The 15,106-nt window shown below is 39.7% G+C and overlaps 1 protein-coding gene across 1 annotated transcript in view; it reads left to right on the top strand.

Annotated features, from left to right (window-relative positions):
* The window catches only part of LOC106529260 (myelin basic protein), a 116,243-nt gene that overhangs the window by 40,331 nt on the left and 60,806 nt on the right, over positions 1-15,106 (top strand). Inside the window, exon 2 of the mRNA XM_014024620.1 lies at positions 4,018-4,067. Coding sequence (XP_013880074.1) covers positions 4,032-4,067 — 36 coding nt within the window. The 5' untranslated portion in view covers positions 4,018-4,031. The remainder of the gene's footprint in view (positions 1-4,017; positions 4,068-15,106) is intronic.

Here is a 15,106-nt window from a genome sequence, read left to right as displayed (position 1 = left end):
CCTTCGGCCGCCGCCCATTTCACATTGCACCCGACCCCTTTGGCCCCTCCTACGGGTGGTGAGTCCGTTGGAAGGGGGGTGCGATTGTGTATGTTTGGGTATTTGTCAGGCTGCGGTCTGGGCTGCCCCTATTGCTGGTTTATCTGGGGGCCCGCTGCTACTCGGCCCCCCGGTGGGGTGTACGGCTGGCCGCCGGCGTGCTGGGAGTTCCCAGGGTCTGGGGCTGGGCGCTGGGGTGTGTGCCGGCCTGGCCTGGTGACTGCCTGTTGGGGCTCGGGGCCTCTGGGCCTGGAGGGGGTGTGCCCTGGGGGCCCGGACCTCTGTGCCCTTTCCTGGATCTGCTTTGGTATGGCGGGTGCCAGTGGGGCCCATGAGTTTGTCACTGCTGGCTCCGGGGGCTGTGCGTGTGGTCGCTGGGGGGACTCCCAGTTCTCCCCTATGGTCTGATCTTGGGGGTGGGTGGGCGGATCTTCCCGTGCGGGTGTCCCTTGGGGCTCTGTGCCCGGGATTCCTCTCGGGCCCTTGGGCTCTAGTCTTCCCTATGTCTGCCTCTTGTCTTGGGGGTTGGGTCTCGGTCCTCCACAGTCACTATTAAATATTCCATTGGAGAAATCTTGCATATACACGCATGTTCACAACTGCTCACAAACAGGTGCTCTGATCTGGGGGGTTCTGACTGGTCACTGAGTGTGTTTTGTTGGTGTATATTTAATATACTCCTAATCGCTATTTCAGTCTTTCTATCTTTCTAATTACTTCTCTTTCTGTTTTTCTCTCTCTAAATTTTCTCTTCACAAAAAAACAACAAAAAAAGAACAAAAAAAAAACAAAACAAAGAAAAACATAATGGTGTCTATATGGCTTTAAGGGAGAAGGGAGGCCATCAAAAAAAAAAGAAAAGAATGGGCCTCATGCAAAAACTGTTCATACGCACAGATCTGTTCTTAAGTTGTGCGTACGAGTGATTTAGGAGAATTTGTGGCATTCACCAATGTTTTCATATTCTAAGATTTTTTTTCAGATACGAACAAAATTCACGAGTGGTCCAGACCTGTCGTATATTTTACGAGCAGTCAGTCTGCCGTTATCCAGATAGGTTTTAGAACTTTATATTTCATTATTTAGAAAATATTTCTAGTTGAAAATAAATCACACTCCAAAATTATGTTGACAGTAAGCTATTGTCTTTGAACTGGAATTAGATTTTAACGACGTAAATTGATTAGATTAAGTTAAATTGGCTGTTAATGCTTTTGTATAACACTACAATATTAATATGAAGATCACAAACTAAAAACTAACTTAAATTATGCATTAACTGCAGTTCGGATATGTTTTAAAATGCGTCTTTTCAGAATTGCATCTGACACTTGCAACGGCCGGGAGGGGGGAGACGGCCAGGCGGGGGTGGTGTTGGTGGTGGTGGTTGGGGATGGGGTGCGCGTCTGCCATTCTTCTGAATAAAAGAAAATTATGTAACACAGTTGTTTACACTTAAATTAAAAAAATATTTAACCAAAGAAAAACCGGAGGACTAGAGAGAGATAAATAGAATTTAGATTTTTATTTCTGTGACTGTAACGACCCACAGGAGACACGACTTTAACAGCACATTTCATCCCTTTAAGCATCTCCTTTAATTCCACATGACACTGCTAAAAAGGACAGATTTTCTTTTCTCGATCTCCGAGAGCAGGACTTCAGTATCCAATCTCGTAAAGTTCTTCTTTTTCACTTTGCTATGTCATTCATGAATGGACACGTCCTGGTATGTGGGGCAGGAAACATATCCTTATATGGTGTTTTTGGGGTGGTAATTATGTAAATAACATCTCCTCGTGCACGAGCAGCTGGAGACAAACAGGTGTAATTCATCATTTTTACTCCGCTCATTTACACACTTTTCCTGAAGAYAGAAGAGTTTGTTGAATCTGACGTGACATGTTCGTATGAACCCTTCGTACAAACAAAAGTAAGAGAAATTTAGTATAAGAATATGAACATGTTCTTGCATGAGGCCCATTGTCTGCAATTGCCTATGTGCAAGTAGGAGTGTTTGTTTTTTGCACACTTGTCAAAAAAACTAAAAGTGATCCCAGCTTTGTTTCCACCACCAGCTCTTTCACAAAGCATTTCCTGAAATGTTTGCAAAGACAAGCTTGTCTTTAAGATTCTTTGGACCATTTATTAATTTCAAATCAAGCCAGCCACGTCCAACAACAGTGTGAACTTTCTTTAGCGAAGTCAGTCGAACCAAAGGAGGCCTGGAGTACCAGACATCTCCCTTCTAAATCCTGTGACTGGCTGGTCGTAAAAAAGAAAACATCTGTCATCACTGTCACACAGTGACTGCTGGATATGGGCACCAATGACCCTTGTGAACATGAAAAGAAAGAAGCGGGTATAGATTATAGATGGATGGATGAATTTTTGGCAAATTTTGGAGCAATTTTGTCTGCAGTTTACATACAGCTTGAAACACAGAAACTAAATTGTGAAGCGTTCCAAGTGGTGTTTAGATGTCAATGACAGCTTTGACTATTTTGAGAGAAAATATTTTGGAAATTATCTTGAGGCTTGAAAGTGAGGTCCTGAGACTCAGGCGAGGTTGTTCAAAATCCTCATGAACATGTTAAAATTTTTTAGAGACTCCATCACAAAAATTGTATGCAATTTGATGGCAACAGCTGCAGGCCAGTAAGATACTGACTTTATAAAAAGGGTTGTTTTTTAAGCTAAACCAACTCATATAATAAAGGACAAAATAACATTGCATTGAGAAAAGCATGAACTGCTGACAATGGGTCTTTATTGTGTGTGGGAAGGGGTGTTTAAATAATAATCTAATAATTAAAAGTGAATTCAAATTGTATTTTTTAAATGGTCATTGCTAGAGCGTGGAATCTTTTAAAACTGACTGACTTTTTCTTCAGTCTTCTGGTCATTTCAACACTTTCTGTGTATTTTTAGCACCTCAACCAATGTCATCCTTCATTGAGTGTGAGCGTCCTTATAATTGAGAGTCCTCACAATTGGACAAATACTGTAAATTATGACTACATGGCATTTAATAATAGCTTAATGTATATTTTAGTTCTTTTCGATGTTGATATTGTACACATTTCTATTGTAATGCAGATACTCTTGTCATATTGTGCAGTTCTGTGCAGTGATGATTTTTTTGTACTAAATACAGACAAAGAACATGTAAAATTGCAGGGAACTTGTGTTTTTATTCTAAAGAGTTGAAGTGATTTGTAGTTGAACTGGTGATTTTTATATATATTTATCAGAAAGTAAAAGAAAATAAAAGCACTGACCTTCTTTTCTTTAAAATTACCAGAGAAAAGCAATCTTTTAAATTCCATTTTCATATTGGCTTTTTACCAACAAGATAAGATGAGGAGTAAATCAGGCTAAATTACATCTCATAAAAGCAAACATTGACATTTTTAACAATATTAGGTAACAACACAAACATGTTTCAGAACGGAACAGGTTGTCAGGAGCTGATAAGACCTTGCTCGCTGTACAACAGCTCCGATGAAAAGACAAAACCTTTACCTGACTGATTGTTTACATCAAATAAAGTCTCACCTTGTCCTCTACAGGACAAGATAAACAGTGTAATGATTCAGCTGTTAAATGGTCAGATCTTCCTCTGAAAACATTTAGTATTTTCTCAGGTTTCATGCTTGACCTCTGCATCAAGCAGCTCAGTGATTCACTCCCCTTTCAGCTAAAGTGAACCATGAGATCAGTTCTAACTAATGTGATCAATAATGGATGCCCATGTCAATCAATCCACTTTATTTACAAAATATCTTGTTTTTATTGATTTCTACTAGGGTTCTTAGAGACATCAGACAGCACACAGTGTTGATTTGTGTTTTTTATTATCAGTGTGTGCGATGCTTCACACATTGCCTCAGAGGAAACCTATTTTTTTCCTCTGATAGAGTGTGTAATTGCCACAGATTATTCTGTTGACGGTTGTCCACTCTGTGTCTCTTCCAGTCTCTGTCAGCAGCATGGGACAACATCTAGGAAAGAGGGAGACAGACAAGGTAAGAACAAGCTTCACTCGAACTGCATGTTCTGTTTTTGGACAATAACGAGTCCTGAGTCAAGTTTTTGTATGTAAGTGTGATCCCAATTGTGACGTGGGAATGAAGCATGTGTGACAAGGTTTGTCTTAAAACCCTTATCAATAGGAGCACTGGCTTTTATCAGCAGGACTTTGCACTGCTCCTGTCAGTCTCCTGCACTTCTGCTGTTTTATTACTTTTCCTGAGCTTTTAGCAAGGCTGTTCACCATTTCACAGTATGCATGTTGAGAATCCACACTAGAAGGTTTTTTTTCTTTTCCATTAGCATTTTTCTGCAGTGTCGTTGCACAGTATGATTGTCATGTTTCTGAGCCAACTATGAGTTCTCGGGTAGAACTCTAACCCTCAGCTCTCAAAACACAAATCCGGGTTTTTGTGTGGCTCACTCTGCCACAGGCAATACTTTATACTCCTCTCACAAATGTATTAGGAGGCAGTAATCCATTAATAATGTCCCAACCCAAAGAAGAATTTTTCTTATGGGGACAGAAGGAGAGGTGATGTAGAAATACTGTAAAAGCTTTGGATTGCAGCCTGTATTTTAGCCTCTTCTTATTCTTTGTTCACACAGCAAGATTTTAAAATTGTTGGGCAATTTTCAAAGACTAAGAGAACCCACTCATGATGATATAAACTCATAGATATAACAGATTTGGTCCTGCAGTGTGTGGTGTACAACCACACAGTAAATACAATACACCACATATGAACAGTTTCACTCACAAACTTTCATGGAAAACTCTTTTGAGAATACTTGAAATTACGGGAGATCTCATGAACATTCAGACAGGAAATCTTGCGAGACCTCTCAAGATCAAACGTGAGTTCAGAGTACATAAACATTTCAGATGAAGAAGAAGCAATCCCCATAATAGTAGACTATTTTAACAGAGAAAAAAGCAATTCAAAAAGACGTCTCCACCATTCAGTGGACTATCTGGTGACAGTGCCTGAAATTCACTTTTGAAATTTGGAGGATATCCCCCCTTACATGTTTCATAGTGGGGGCATTTATACATTTGGGTGGAGGTGGGGGGTGGGGGGTATTACTTATGAGGGAGACTACAGGTCTAATCAGCATAAAACCTATCAGATTAATATGCTGCTTTCAACTTGTCTCTCTCTGCCTCCATGTGTCTTCTGAATGGACCGAAGTCGTTAAGGCTGGTTTATTCATAACAGAGCATCATCTGAAAATAGTGCCATGCTAATGCCCACGTTGTTACACATCACTGTAATTTATTGTATGCAGGAACTTCCCGCGCCATAAAAACAAGATTTGCAGGGATTGATCATAATATGTGCATTACCTGCAATCCTGCAGTGAATTTCAGGCCCTGGGTGAGCCATGGAAGATTTTTTTTGTTTTGTTTTTCTGTATTTTGGACTCCCCTCCTTGTTTTATATTACCTCACTTTCTGATTGGCTACACGCCACATTAAAAAGGCTGAAGCTCGTTTGTCCTCAGGGGATACCACACGCGCTGGGATGTTGGGCCAAGACAATCCAACATTATGAATATCCCCGATTTGTAGTTGGTGTGGTCCCGATGGCCTTCTGAGCCGACTAGATCACTCTTGACTTACCACGCACAGCAGGAATATCTCCTAAAATTATCTTTAGTCATCACGATAATCGGAACGACCTTAAGATTGTCTGAAGGGCAAAATCTGTCCAAAAATCAGCACAATTATCTTGCCGCTTCAACCCAGCAATACATGGAAATGTCATTGTAAAACAGTAACAACCAGTATAATTTGTAATTATTTCCATTTGGATGCCTGAAGCTTTAAATGTGAAAATCTGACACAGTGACACACACTTTTCTTGTTCTGCATTTTCCACTACTGCTGCACAGACTAAATTGCAGAGAACTTTTTGAGAACAATACATTTTAAGCAGTCAAAATACTCAACACCCAACTCCATCCAAAATGCTTTCATAGCAATTCCTCAAGCTTGACATCATGTAATAGTGGGGTGGCTGTGGCTGATTGGTCGATCTTCTAATGTGAGAGATGGCGGTTCGATTCCACCACTATTCAGTTACATGTGGAAGTGTCCCCCACTGTCTCTGACGTGTGTCCCATCAGTGTACGATACTGATTAGTGTCTATATATTGATTTATTTATTAGCTTTGTAGTGAGATGTAGTAGAGTGCTGTATGAATGAGTAAATGAGGACACAGATTGTAGTGTAAATCACCTTGAGTATCTTGGTTGGATAGAAAGGCACTTTAAAGTCGCAACATTTGCTTAAACTCAAAAGTACAGTTTTTAAATTAAATATTTCTACAACAGCAAGTTTCTCAGTGGATCTGTGTTTGACAATGCAGCCTAGGTGGATTAGTCGAACACAGATCTACTGAGCCTTCAACACAGAGCATCTTCAGAAAACAAGTTGATAAAATACATTTTAAAATCTGTATTGCTCCATACATATTGTGTTGACCCTAAAGCACTGTGTTGAAAATGCTGATACATGTATTGCTGCACCACGCGTGTTTTGATAAATTCGTAATGGGTAAGAAAAAAACAAACACTGCCTCAAACACGGCCACACCAGTGTCTAAATGCACGCGTTCAGAGAGCTCGGCCAGTACCTCCACTGCTTCTCCAGAAAAAAGCTTCACGGAGGTTCTGGACTCCATTGATAAAAAGCTAACTAGCTTAGATGCCCGACTCGCCCTGGTAGAAGTTCTTCACAGRGAGTTYCAGTCGCTGAGGGAGTCCCTGGAGTTTAGCCAGGAGCAGGTAACAACACTCTCGGCAGAGAACAAAACGCTGAGGGAATTTTATGACCAGCACCTGTATGTATATATATATATGTATATATATAGGGCTGGGCGACCTCAAATTCACATCACAGTATAAATTGAATTCCTTCATGGTAACGGTATATCTCACAGTAGACAGTTATCATAAAAAGTAAAGATAATGTAATTTTTAAAGTTTTTTTTTTTTTTTACAGAAAACTGTAATCTTAATCAAACCCAGCGTTTTTGCTTTAATGTCTGCTTGCCATACAATGAGCTTCTGCCTACTGAACTTATCAGCTTCTGCTCTGCTGCGCGCGCTCATCTTCATCGCTGCACGCTCATCTTCATCATCAGAGCAGTAGACGGCTGTTACATTAGCAAGATGGATTTATGACTAAACGAACATCCATGTCTCTTTTTATCATCTCTGTGGGTAACAATACATAAAAAAAATAATTTCTCCGACAACTTGGGTGTGAAAAAACTACAGTTATTAAAGCTGTGGGAGAGTCGGGGGGGCGGTGTCCTGATGTAACTTTTCTACAGCGGGAGGGGGAAATTTGGAGGATGTATTCTCTCTATACGTGTTTTAAAACACTATAATTACATTTAACAACATTGTGCAATTAAACCCCAGCCTTATTTAAATTTTTTTTACCTCAGGGTTTTCAAATTACACAGGATTTGATGAGCTTGTGCCTTTATGCCCGAGGCTGTCCTCATATTCAGATGTTGTGAGAAAACTGAAGCTCTGACGAAAAGGCTGACTTCATTAATAACTCTTGAAGTTGTGGGTAGCTGCGTAAACCTGCACACTTGCTGTGTGGTTTGTGGCTCGCTGCCTGCCTGGTGCAGTGATCATGTAGGGAACAGGGGAGTCCGAGTCAGCGGGGAGGCTTATGGCTCAGCTCACATATCATTTGTTTCCTTCGCCTGCCAAACACACTCCAGAGGGAGAGGAGCAGATTCAGGAGAAGTGGATTAATTTGTCAAGCCTGGAGCTAGAAGGAATCGGTGTTGGACCGGCATGTTGCACCAAAGCAATATTTGTTTTCCATTACCTATTCTATTCTATTATATATATATATATATATATATATATATATTCTTGCTTATGGTTGCTCGCTTTGTGTTTTGCCCCGACTTTATAGTCCCTTTAAAGGTTTGGCTAAAGAAGTGGTTGTCATGGCGACAGGCAAACAGGAACAAAACGTGACAGAGGAAGGCAGGTTGTGTTTAGCTGCTTCTGTCAGAGTCATAATCTGTCTCCTGATACCTCATCATCTCAGGAAGGTGAACTTTATTCATACATCATTTGTTGCACCTCAGCAAAGATTCTGGTGGTTTAGTGCCAGATTCAAATTCAAGTTCAAATCTTTTCATGTAAATAATAAAAAAAAGATCTGAGATTGCAGTACAGAAATGTATTAATGCACCATGTGAAAATCCTGTATGATTATTATTATCGTTGTTGTTCAGAATCAGAATCCGTTTTATTGCCATTGTCAGTGAACATTCACAGACTAGGAACTTGCAGTTAACAACACACTGCAAAAAATATTCACCTAACCAAGTTTTAAAATCTTATATCCAGCCAAAAAGTCTTTTTAATCTTGTTTTGAGACTGATTTACTAAACAAGAACTGATTGCGTAAGAATAATAATAATCTTGTTTTCAGAATGTGTAAGATTATTTGTCTTGTTAGCCTGAAAATTTGACTCACATTAATTCAAAATCTTCTGCCAATGGAGTGAAAAAATTGTACTTGGTAAAATTCTTAAAATACTTGATTTGACTCAATTTTTCTTGTTTCAAGAATCTTACCAAGTAATATTTTCTTACTCCATTGGCAGAAAATTTTCACTTAATTTGTGTCAAATTTTCAGACTAACAAGACAAATGATCTTACACATTCTGAAAACAAGATTATTATTCTTACACAATCAGTCTTTGTTTTGTAAATCAGTCTCAAAACAAGATCAAAAAGACTTTTTGGCTGGATATAAGATTTTAAAACTTGGTAAGATGGACAGTTTTTGCAGTGCACCCTTTCTTTTTACACACACATAACAAACATGGGGGAGAACCAAAGCCGGATTAACCATATGGGCGATTGGGCAATTGCCCAGGGGCCCACAGTCTCCAAAAGGGCCCTGGGCGGTGAAGACACGGACATACGGATGTGGGATATGCGTGGGACATGTCTCCCCACACTTCCTGCATCTGCGCTCTATGTCCCCCGCACTTTTCTCAGCCGTAACAGCTGTTTAATCCATTATTAACATGTGGTAATGCGTTTTCCCGAGCCATCTTTGAATGCACCATAAGCGCACGCAAGCTACTCCTGCAGATGAGATGACAGAGAGGAGACGTCCCTGCTGAGCAGAGCCTCGCGGTGTAAAGAGCAACTAAAACTTCGCACAGTTTTTTTTTACCAAACAAACCATGTAAGTTGAGTCATGCTAATGGAGACAGATAATCTTAGCTAAATGACGAGTTACACCTTACATAACGTTTAACTAGTTAACATGATTAGTTGTTGTTACCTGTTACAATTACATCCCTTGCCAAGCTAGTGCTAGATAAACCCAATCGCCTTTCATTTCTATGCAGAAGTTGTGCTGGCTTGCTTTAAAGGAGCTTCAACATGCTGTTTCTTCAGCAGTGGAATCTTGCGTGGTTTGCGTGCATACAGGCCATGGTGGTTCATTGCATTACTTATTGTTTTCTTTGAAACAAACGTACCTGCTAATTCCAGGTCTCTCCACAAGTGGTCCTTGGCTCTTGGACAACTCTTCTGATAATTATTTTCACTCCTCTGTCAGAAATCTTGTGAGGAGCACCTGGTCGTGGCCAGTTTATGGTGAAATGATGTTCTTTCCACTTCTGAATTATGGCTCCAACAGTGCTCACTGGAACCTTCAGAARTTTAGACATTCTTCTGTAACCGATGCCATCATTATGCTTTGCAACAATAAGGTTGTGAAGGTCTTGAGAGAGCTCTTTACTTTTACCCATCATCAGATGKTTCTTGTGTGATACCTGGCCATCATTTKKGACTGAACCAGCTGATATTAACTTGCACTGACAAGAGGCAGGCTTGTTTTCTAATTACTGAGAGTGTTCAGCTCGTGTCTTGGCTTTCCATGCCTTTTTACACCTCCCTTTCTTCATGTGTTCAATACTTTTCCCCTGTGCCATTCCACATTTTTACAAATAACTTCATTTCTGGACATTTATGGTTTGATTTCTTTGTATGTATGGATCACTTGGGTTGTTACCAACATCTAGTGAAAATTTCATGTCATTAGCACCTCTAGTAATATATTTACTGAGAAAAATGGTGACGTGTTCAATACTTGTTTTACCCGCTGTAAACACAGAATCATATGCACAAAAAAACGACTCGGTAGAGCAAGGCAGCTGCGGAGGAGAGGGGGCTGGGGATCAACCACATGGTATGGGGGCCGGTTAGGTTACAGGTTAATACTCTGTGCTGGAACCAATCCAAGACCTGCCAGAGTCCAGAGACCAGATCATATCCTACCAAGCTCAGTCCCAAAGTTCAGGGTTTCCCCTTTCTCCATCACCACAGCCTTCAAACTGATCCTGATGGATGATGTGGGGATAGGGAGTGGGGAGTCAATTCTTTGTTGACATATCATCCCGGGATGTTTTGATAACTGCCGACCGACCAAGGCCAGCAGCTGCTGGGATTCGAAAGATAAACACAATTGTTTTGGGACAAGCGGCCTTGAATTTCTTGCCACTTTACAGTCTTAACTGCATCTCTGAAATATCGAAAATGCAGAATGTTCCGAATTTCATCACCTCCTTGCTTCTTTCCATCTGAAACTTCACCCAGGTGTAATCCTACTTCTCATTGGCACACTGCTGGGCTGCGATTCTCGTCAGAATCACATCCAGTTTGCAACTTATTTCCCCCAGCGTCTGATTCTGTGCGTTTCTAGTATGGGAGATTCTCTCCATGGTTCCTGACAGCCTCTCACAGGCCCGGACTGCTGTCAAGATCGCTTTCATTTTCCGATAAGCCAGATATCCGCCTCCGCCGATCAGCAGAAATCCAGTTATCATAAATCCAAATATGTGCAAATCTTCCACGTCTTCAATGGAAAGCGGTGCCAAACAGTTCAGGTTCCAGCCCCAAGAACCAACCCGACCAGCAGCAACCTTTCCACTGGGACAGCTTTGTTCCCCTCGTTCCAATTTCAATGTGGAAAAAATATTGTAATTGTGTTTAGAGACCAGTTGAACAAATCCTTAATTCCTTTTGTTTTTGCATGATAGGTAGAAGAAAGGCTCAAACTGACAAGTTGTTGTTGTTGTTGTTGTTGTATCAGTGTCCCTGAATTTATCGAACTAATTGGAACAATACCTTGCTTCTGACATCATAGTAAATATTTAAAGAGAGAGTTCAGATTATTTGATGGGAGTTTCTTTAGAAAGGTTGTCATAACAATCGTCCCTGTTGCTTTTAGCTCTTTGAATTGCCTCAGTTCTTAGAAATAAAGTTTATTTCTGAGCAGATGACCTAACTGGTACCCTGAGTGACCAAGCACTAAATGAACAGTTACTGCCTTAAAATAATTCTGACATTCAGATCGTCAAAGTGGTTCATGTGAACTTTGATTTTTTTTCCTGCTTGTTTGTAAGTGCAAATGTTTCTGTAGCACTTCTGATACAAACTGGGGCACATCTGGCAAGAATATCATACTTCTGCAGGAAAATCAGTGTAATGGGAAATTAGAAGCAGTGTAAATGTGTAAATCAGTTTTCACAGATCTTTGCTAAAGCTAGTTGCGCACTTGACTGGGATTGCTGGCATTTAGTTGGCGAACAACACTCTTAAGGGAGTCTCCAGAGTGTCTCAAAATGGTTGTGGTAATTCTCATTTTCCTTGAATGAGTCACAGAGTCTGTCTTTTTGTTTGAATTTTAAATTTTCTCTCAAAATAGTGACAGAGTCTCAAATTACTTTTTGTAAATGCTGCCAAAACTACTCAGCTGGATGCAAAACAGTCTGAAGTGGGTTTGATGTGAATTAAGGTGGGTAAAAAATAATGTGCACAGCCTAGAATACAGTTTTGCAAGTTATCCACACAAAACTGACCATGATTTTCAAAGGATTGGCTTCCCAAAACGTCGCTGTGTGGCTTGCTGGCCACTAGGGCTTAAACCCTCAGACCTTGGTGGGAAACTGTTTTTTCTTTCTTTCTCCAACAGTCACTGTCCAGTGAAATACTGCCTTGATTAATAAAATAACAACAATGTCTAATTGCAACAAGACCAGACTGACTCCTGAATGAAAATTTGAGGCTTCCTGGAAATTGAGGATGAATTGGATTGAACCTTAAATGATCATGACATATGACAAAATGTTCAGGTTTTAATTCGAATTGGAAACTCTTTTATAGGGTGACATTCTTAACTACAATGAAGTGGAAAATATTGTCCTGAAAATAAAAGTTATAACTGTTGATGGGTTTTGGCATGTCACCATACTAACTGTAACTGTACGCCCTCTTTTATCAAGGCACAGCCGCCATAAATAAGTGCTTCAGCTTGAAGCAAAGAGTAGAAAGTGGGACAAATGTTGATGAGAAAGAAAATTTGGAGTGGCAGTGTTATCGGTTGCAGCTTGCGTGTTGCAGCTGCCATCCTGTGGTGTTGGTGGACGAGGCTCTGAAAGGCCACTCTGTGCTGTGCATGTTCCTTTTGTTTCAATGTCTGGCTGCTGGCAGAAACCTGATGCCAGTGATTAAAGCTGGTCAGCACTTTGATTACAAACGATGAATATTTTTATTCTTTAGTGTGGTTTGGTAATCTAGAGTGATTGAGCTCCCTGCAGCCTATCAGAGCTGTGTTTACCCAGAAGATGGTGTAAAACAGGATATTGATTTTAAAAAGAAAACTTAATGCGGTCACTCAAACGGCTCCTATTGATACATACTCTGACCTCCACATTTTCAAAACATAAAGAGACATGTACTCTAAAAAAATGTCAAATCAAAAGAGCTTTTTTCTCAAAACAAGAGACAAGAACTGAAACACTGAGCTACTGCAGAAAGTAATCACAAGCTGTGATACTTCCCAATGGGAGTGCGACTGAACCCTGGACTCATTGTGCAGCCTACCCAATCTGTCCTTTTTTCCTACTGTGAGATTTTAAAATGATAAAAAATAAATAAATGCCAAAAATGGCTTTTTTAAAAATCTGAAGTGATATTTACTTTGCGCTGAACAATAAAAAAGGGAGCAGAATGACAAAATATCCTGGAAACAGCTTGTCTACTCCTCTTCGTCAAGAGGTTTATTCTAAATGCCATCTTGCCAAAGTATGAAGTGTGGACGTTAGAACAATTGAATGAGCTTCAGTTTTGGACCAGGCTGCAAGCAACTGTTATTTTCACTGTGATCTTACAGATATCTTATGATATCTTACTGATTCAGATGTTTTTATTTCATTTAGTGTGATCCAGCTGTCTGATTTGACATGAGAAAAAAAACATCTCATAATACAGAAGCATCTGCAGCACACTGTGGATAGATCCCACCCACATTACCTTACACCCATCAAAGCTTAGCCCCTCATGGTGAGATGTCTTTTTGCTTAACTGAAGAGAGTGAATTGATTTCTAACTTATCTCAACCATTGGCAATAACCAATAGAGTGTGGAATCCAGGTCCAGAGCATGTGCATCTTTACCCCACAGGTTTATTATTTCTACCCAATGCTGTGAACTTCTGCTGCAGTCACAAAGTCTCAAACAGCAAACATATTTCATTTTTACATAGGGAAATAATTTATTTTAAAGAACTATATTATTATAAAACATAAGGAAAATGTAGAGAGTGCAGGGCTGTAGCTACTGAATATTTCAGTAACTAAGAACTCTACTGAATTATTAACACACTATAAGTTTATGTGTTCAGAGCATCATTTTCTAACAAATATGTCCAACTTTGTTCTCGTGACCAAACTCCTCTTCTCGGCAGCGCTGTTACAGGAGCATGGCACATACAGGCTGTTGTTCTGTGAGAGACACTGTTTTAGCTCTTCCAAAATATTAACTCAGATGAACACTTGTTTGCCCCAGTATAGAAAAGATGAGTCTCTGCTTAGCGTTAGGCACCACCCGCCACCCCGCAAAAAAAAAAAAAAGAAAAGAAAAATAAACAGAAACGCTATGTTCTTTTTGTAGTTTAATTTTTGTAGCTTATCTTATATATTTAGAACCATATTGTGACTAAACTGCTCTGTGATTCAATAAATGGTGAAGAATAAATAGTATTAAATGATTATATGAGCTCTCTAAATAATAACCTTTTGAAATAAATTGTTATTTTAATAGAGAAATAAGCCAGTCTAACAAATAAAAAAATGTATTTACGTTATTTTGTGAAGTACAAAAGACATCTTTTGTATTTTTTAAAGTTTAAAGTTATAGTACATACATACATAATGTGTTTGCACTGAAAAGTTATGGAGATGGTTAAATAATTGTATGACTATATCTGACTCAAGTCTTGCCAAAAATGTTTTATTATTAAATATATTAAAAACACTAAAATGACAAATATAAACTACAGAAAAACTGTTCAAAATCTAAACGGAACTTTGACTAAAAATGTGGACACAGTGTATAATGTTATAACTAGACCAGGGGTGTCAAACTCCAGTCCTCGAGGGCCGCTATCCTGCATGTTTTAGAGGTTTTCCAGCTCCAACACACCTGATTCAGTGATTGAATTAACTCTTCAAATTGGGCAGAAGCCTGTTAATCACCCAGCGATCAAAATCAGGTGTGTTGGAGCAAGAAAACCTCTWAAACATGCAGGATAGCGGCCCTCGAGGACAGGAGTTTGACACCCCTGAACTAGACTATACCGGCTACTTGTGTGTGGTGGGTGGGGTGGTAAGAGTTATCGAGCATTTATTGTAATCGAGGTAAACTGGTCAATATATTTTGATATTGATTTTAGGCCAAATCGCCCAACCGTACTTTCCATATGGAAATCAGTTGTAACTGTACATCCAATGATTCTTTTCTGAGAGCTTCATTAAAATCTATCCAGCAAGTTGCTCTTTGTCTGTTTTGCTCACAGACAAACATTGGGCCTCGTGCAAGAACATGTTCGTATTCTTATCCTAAATTTCTCTTACTTTTGTTCGTACAAAGGGTTCGTACGAACATGTCACGTCAGATTCAACAAACTC

This window comes from Austrofundulus limnaeus, unplaced genomic scaffold, assembly GCF_001266775.1.
Source record: "Austrofundulus limnaeus strain Quisiro unplaced genomic scaffold, Austrofundulus_limnaeus-1.0 Scaffold431, whole genome shotgun sequence".
In the NCBI taxonomy this organism is placed as follows: domain Eukaryota; kingdom Metazoa; phylum Chordata; class Actinopteri; order Cyprinodontiformes; family Rivulidae; genus Austrofundulus; species Austrofundulus limnaeus.
The sequence above is the reverse complement of the archived record's forward strand: the minus strand, read 5'-3'. Positions and strand labels throughout refer to the sequence as shown.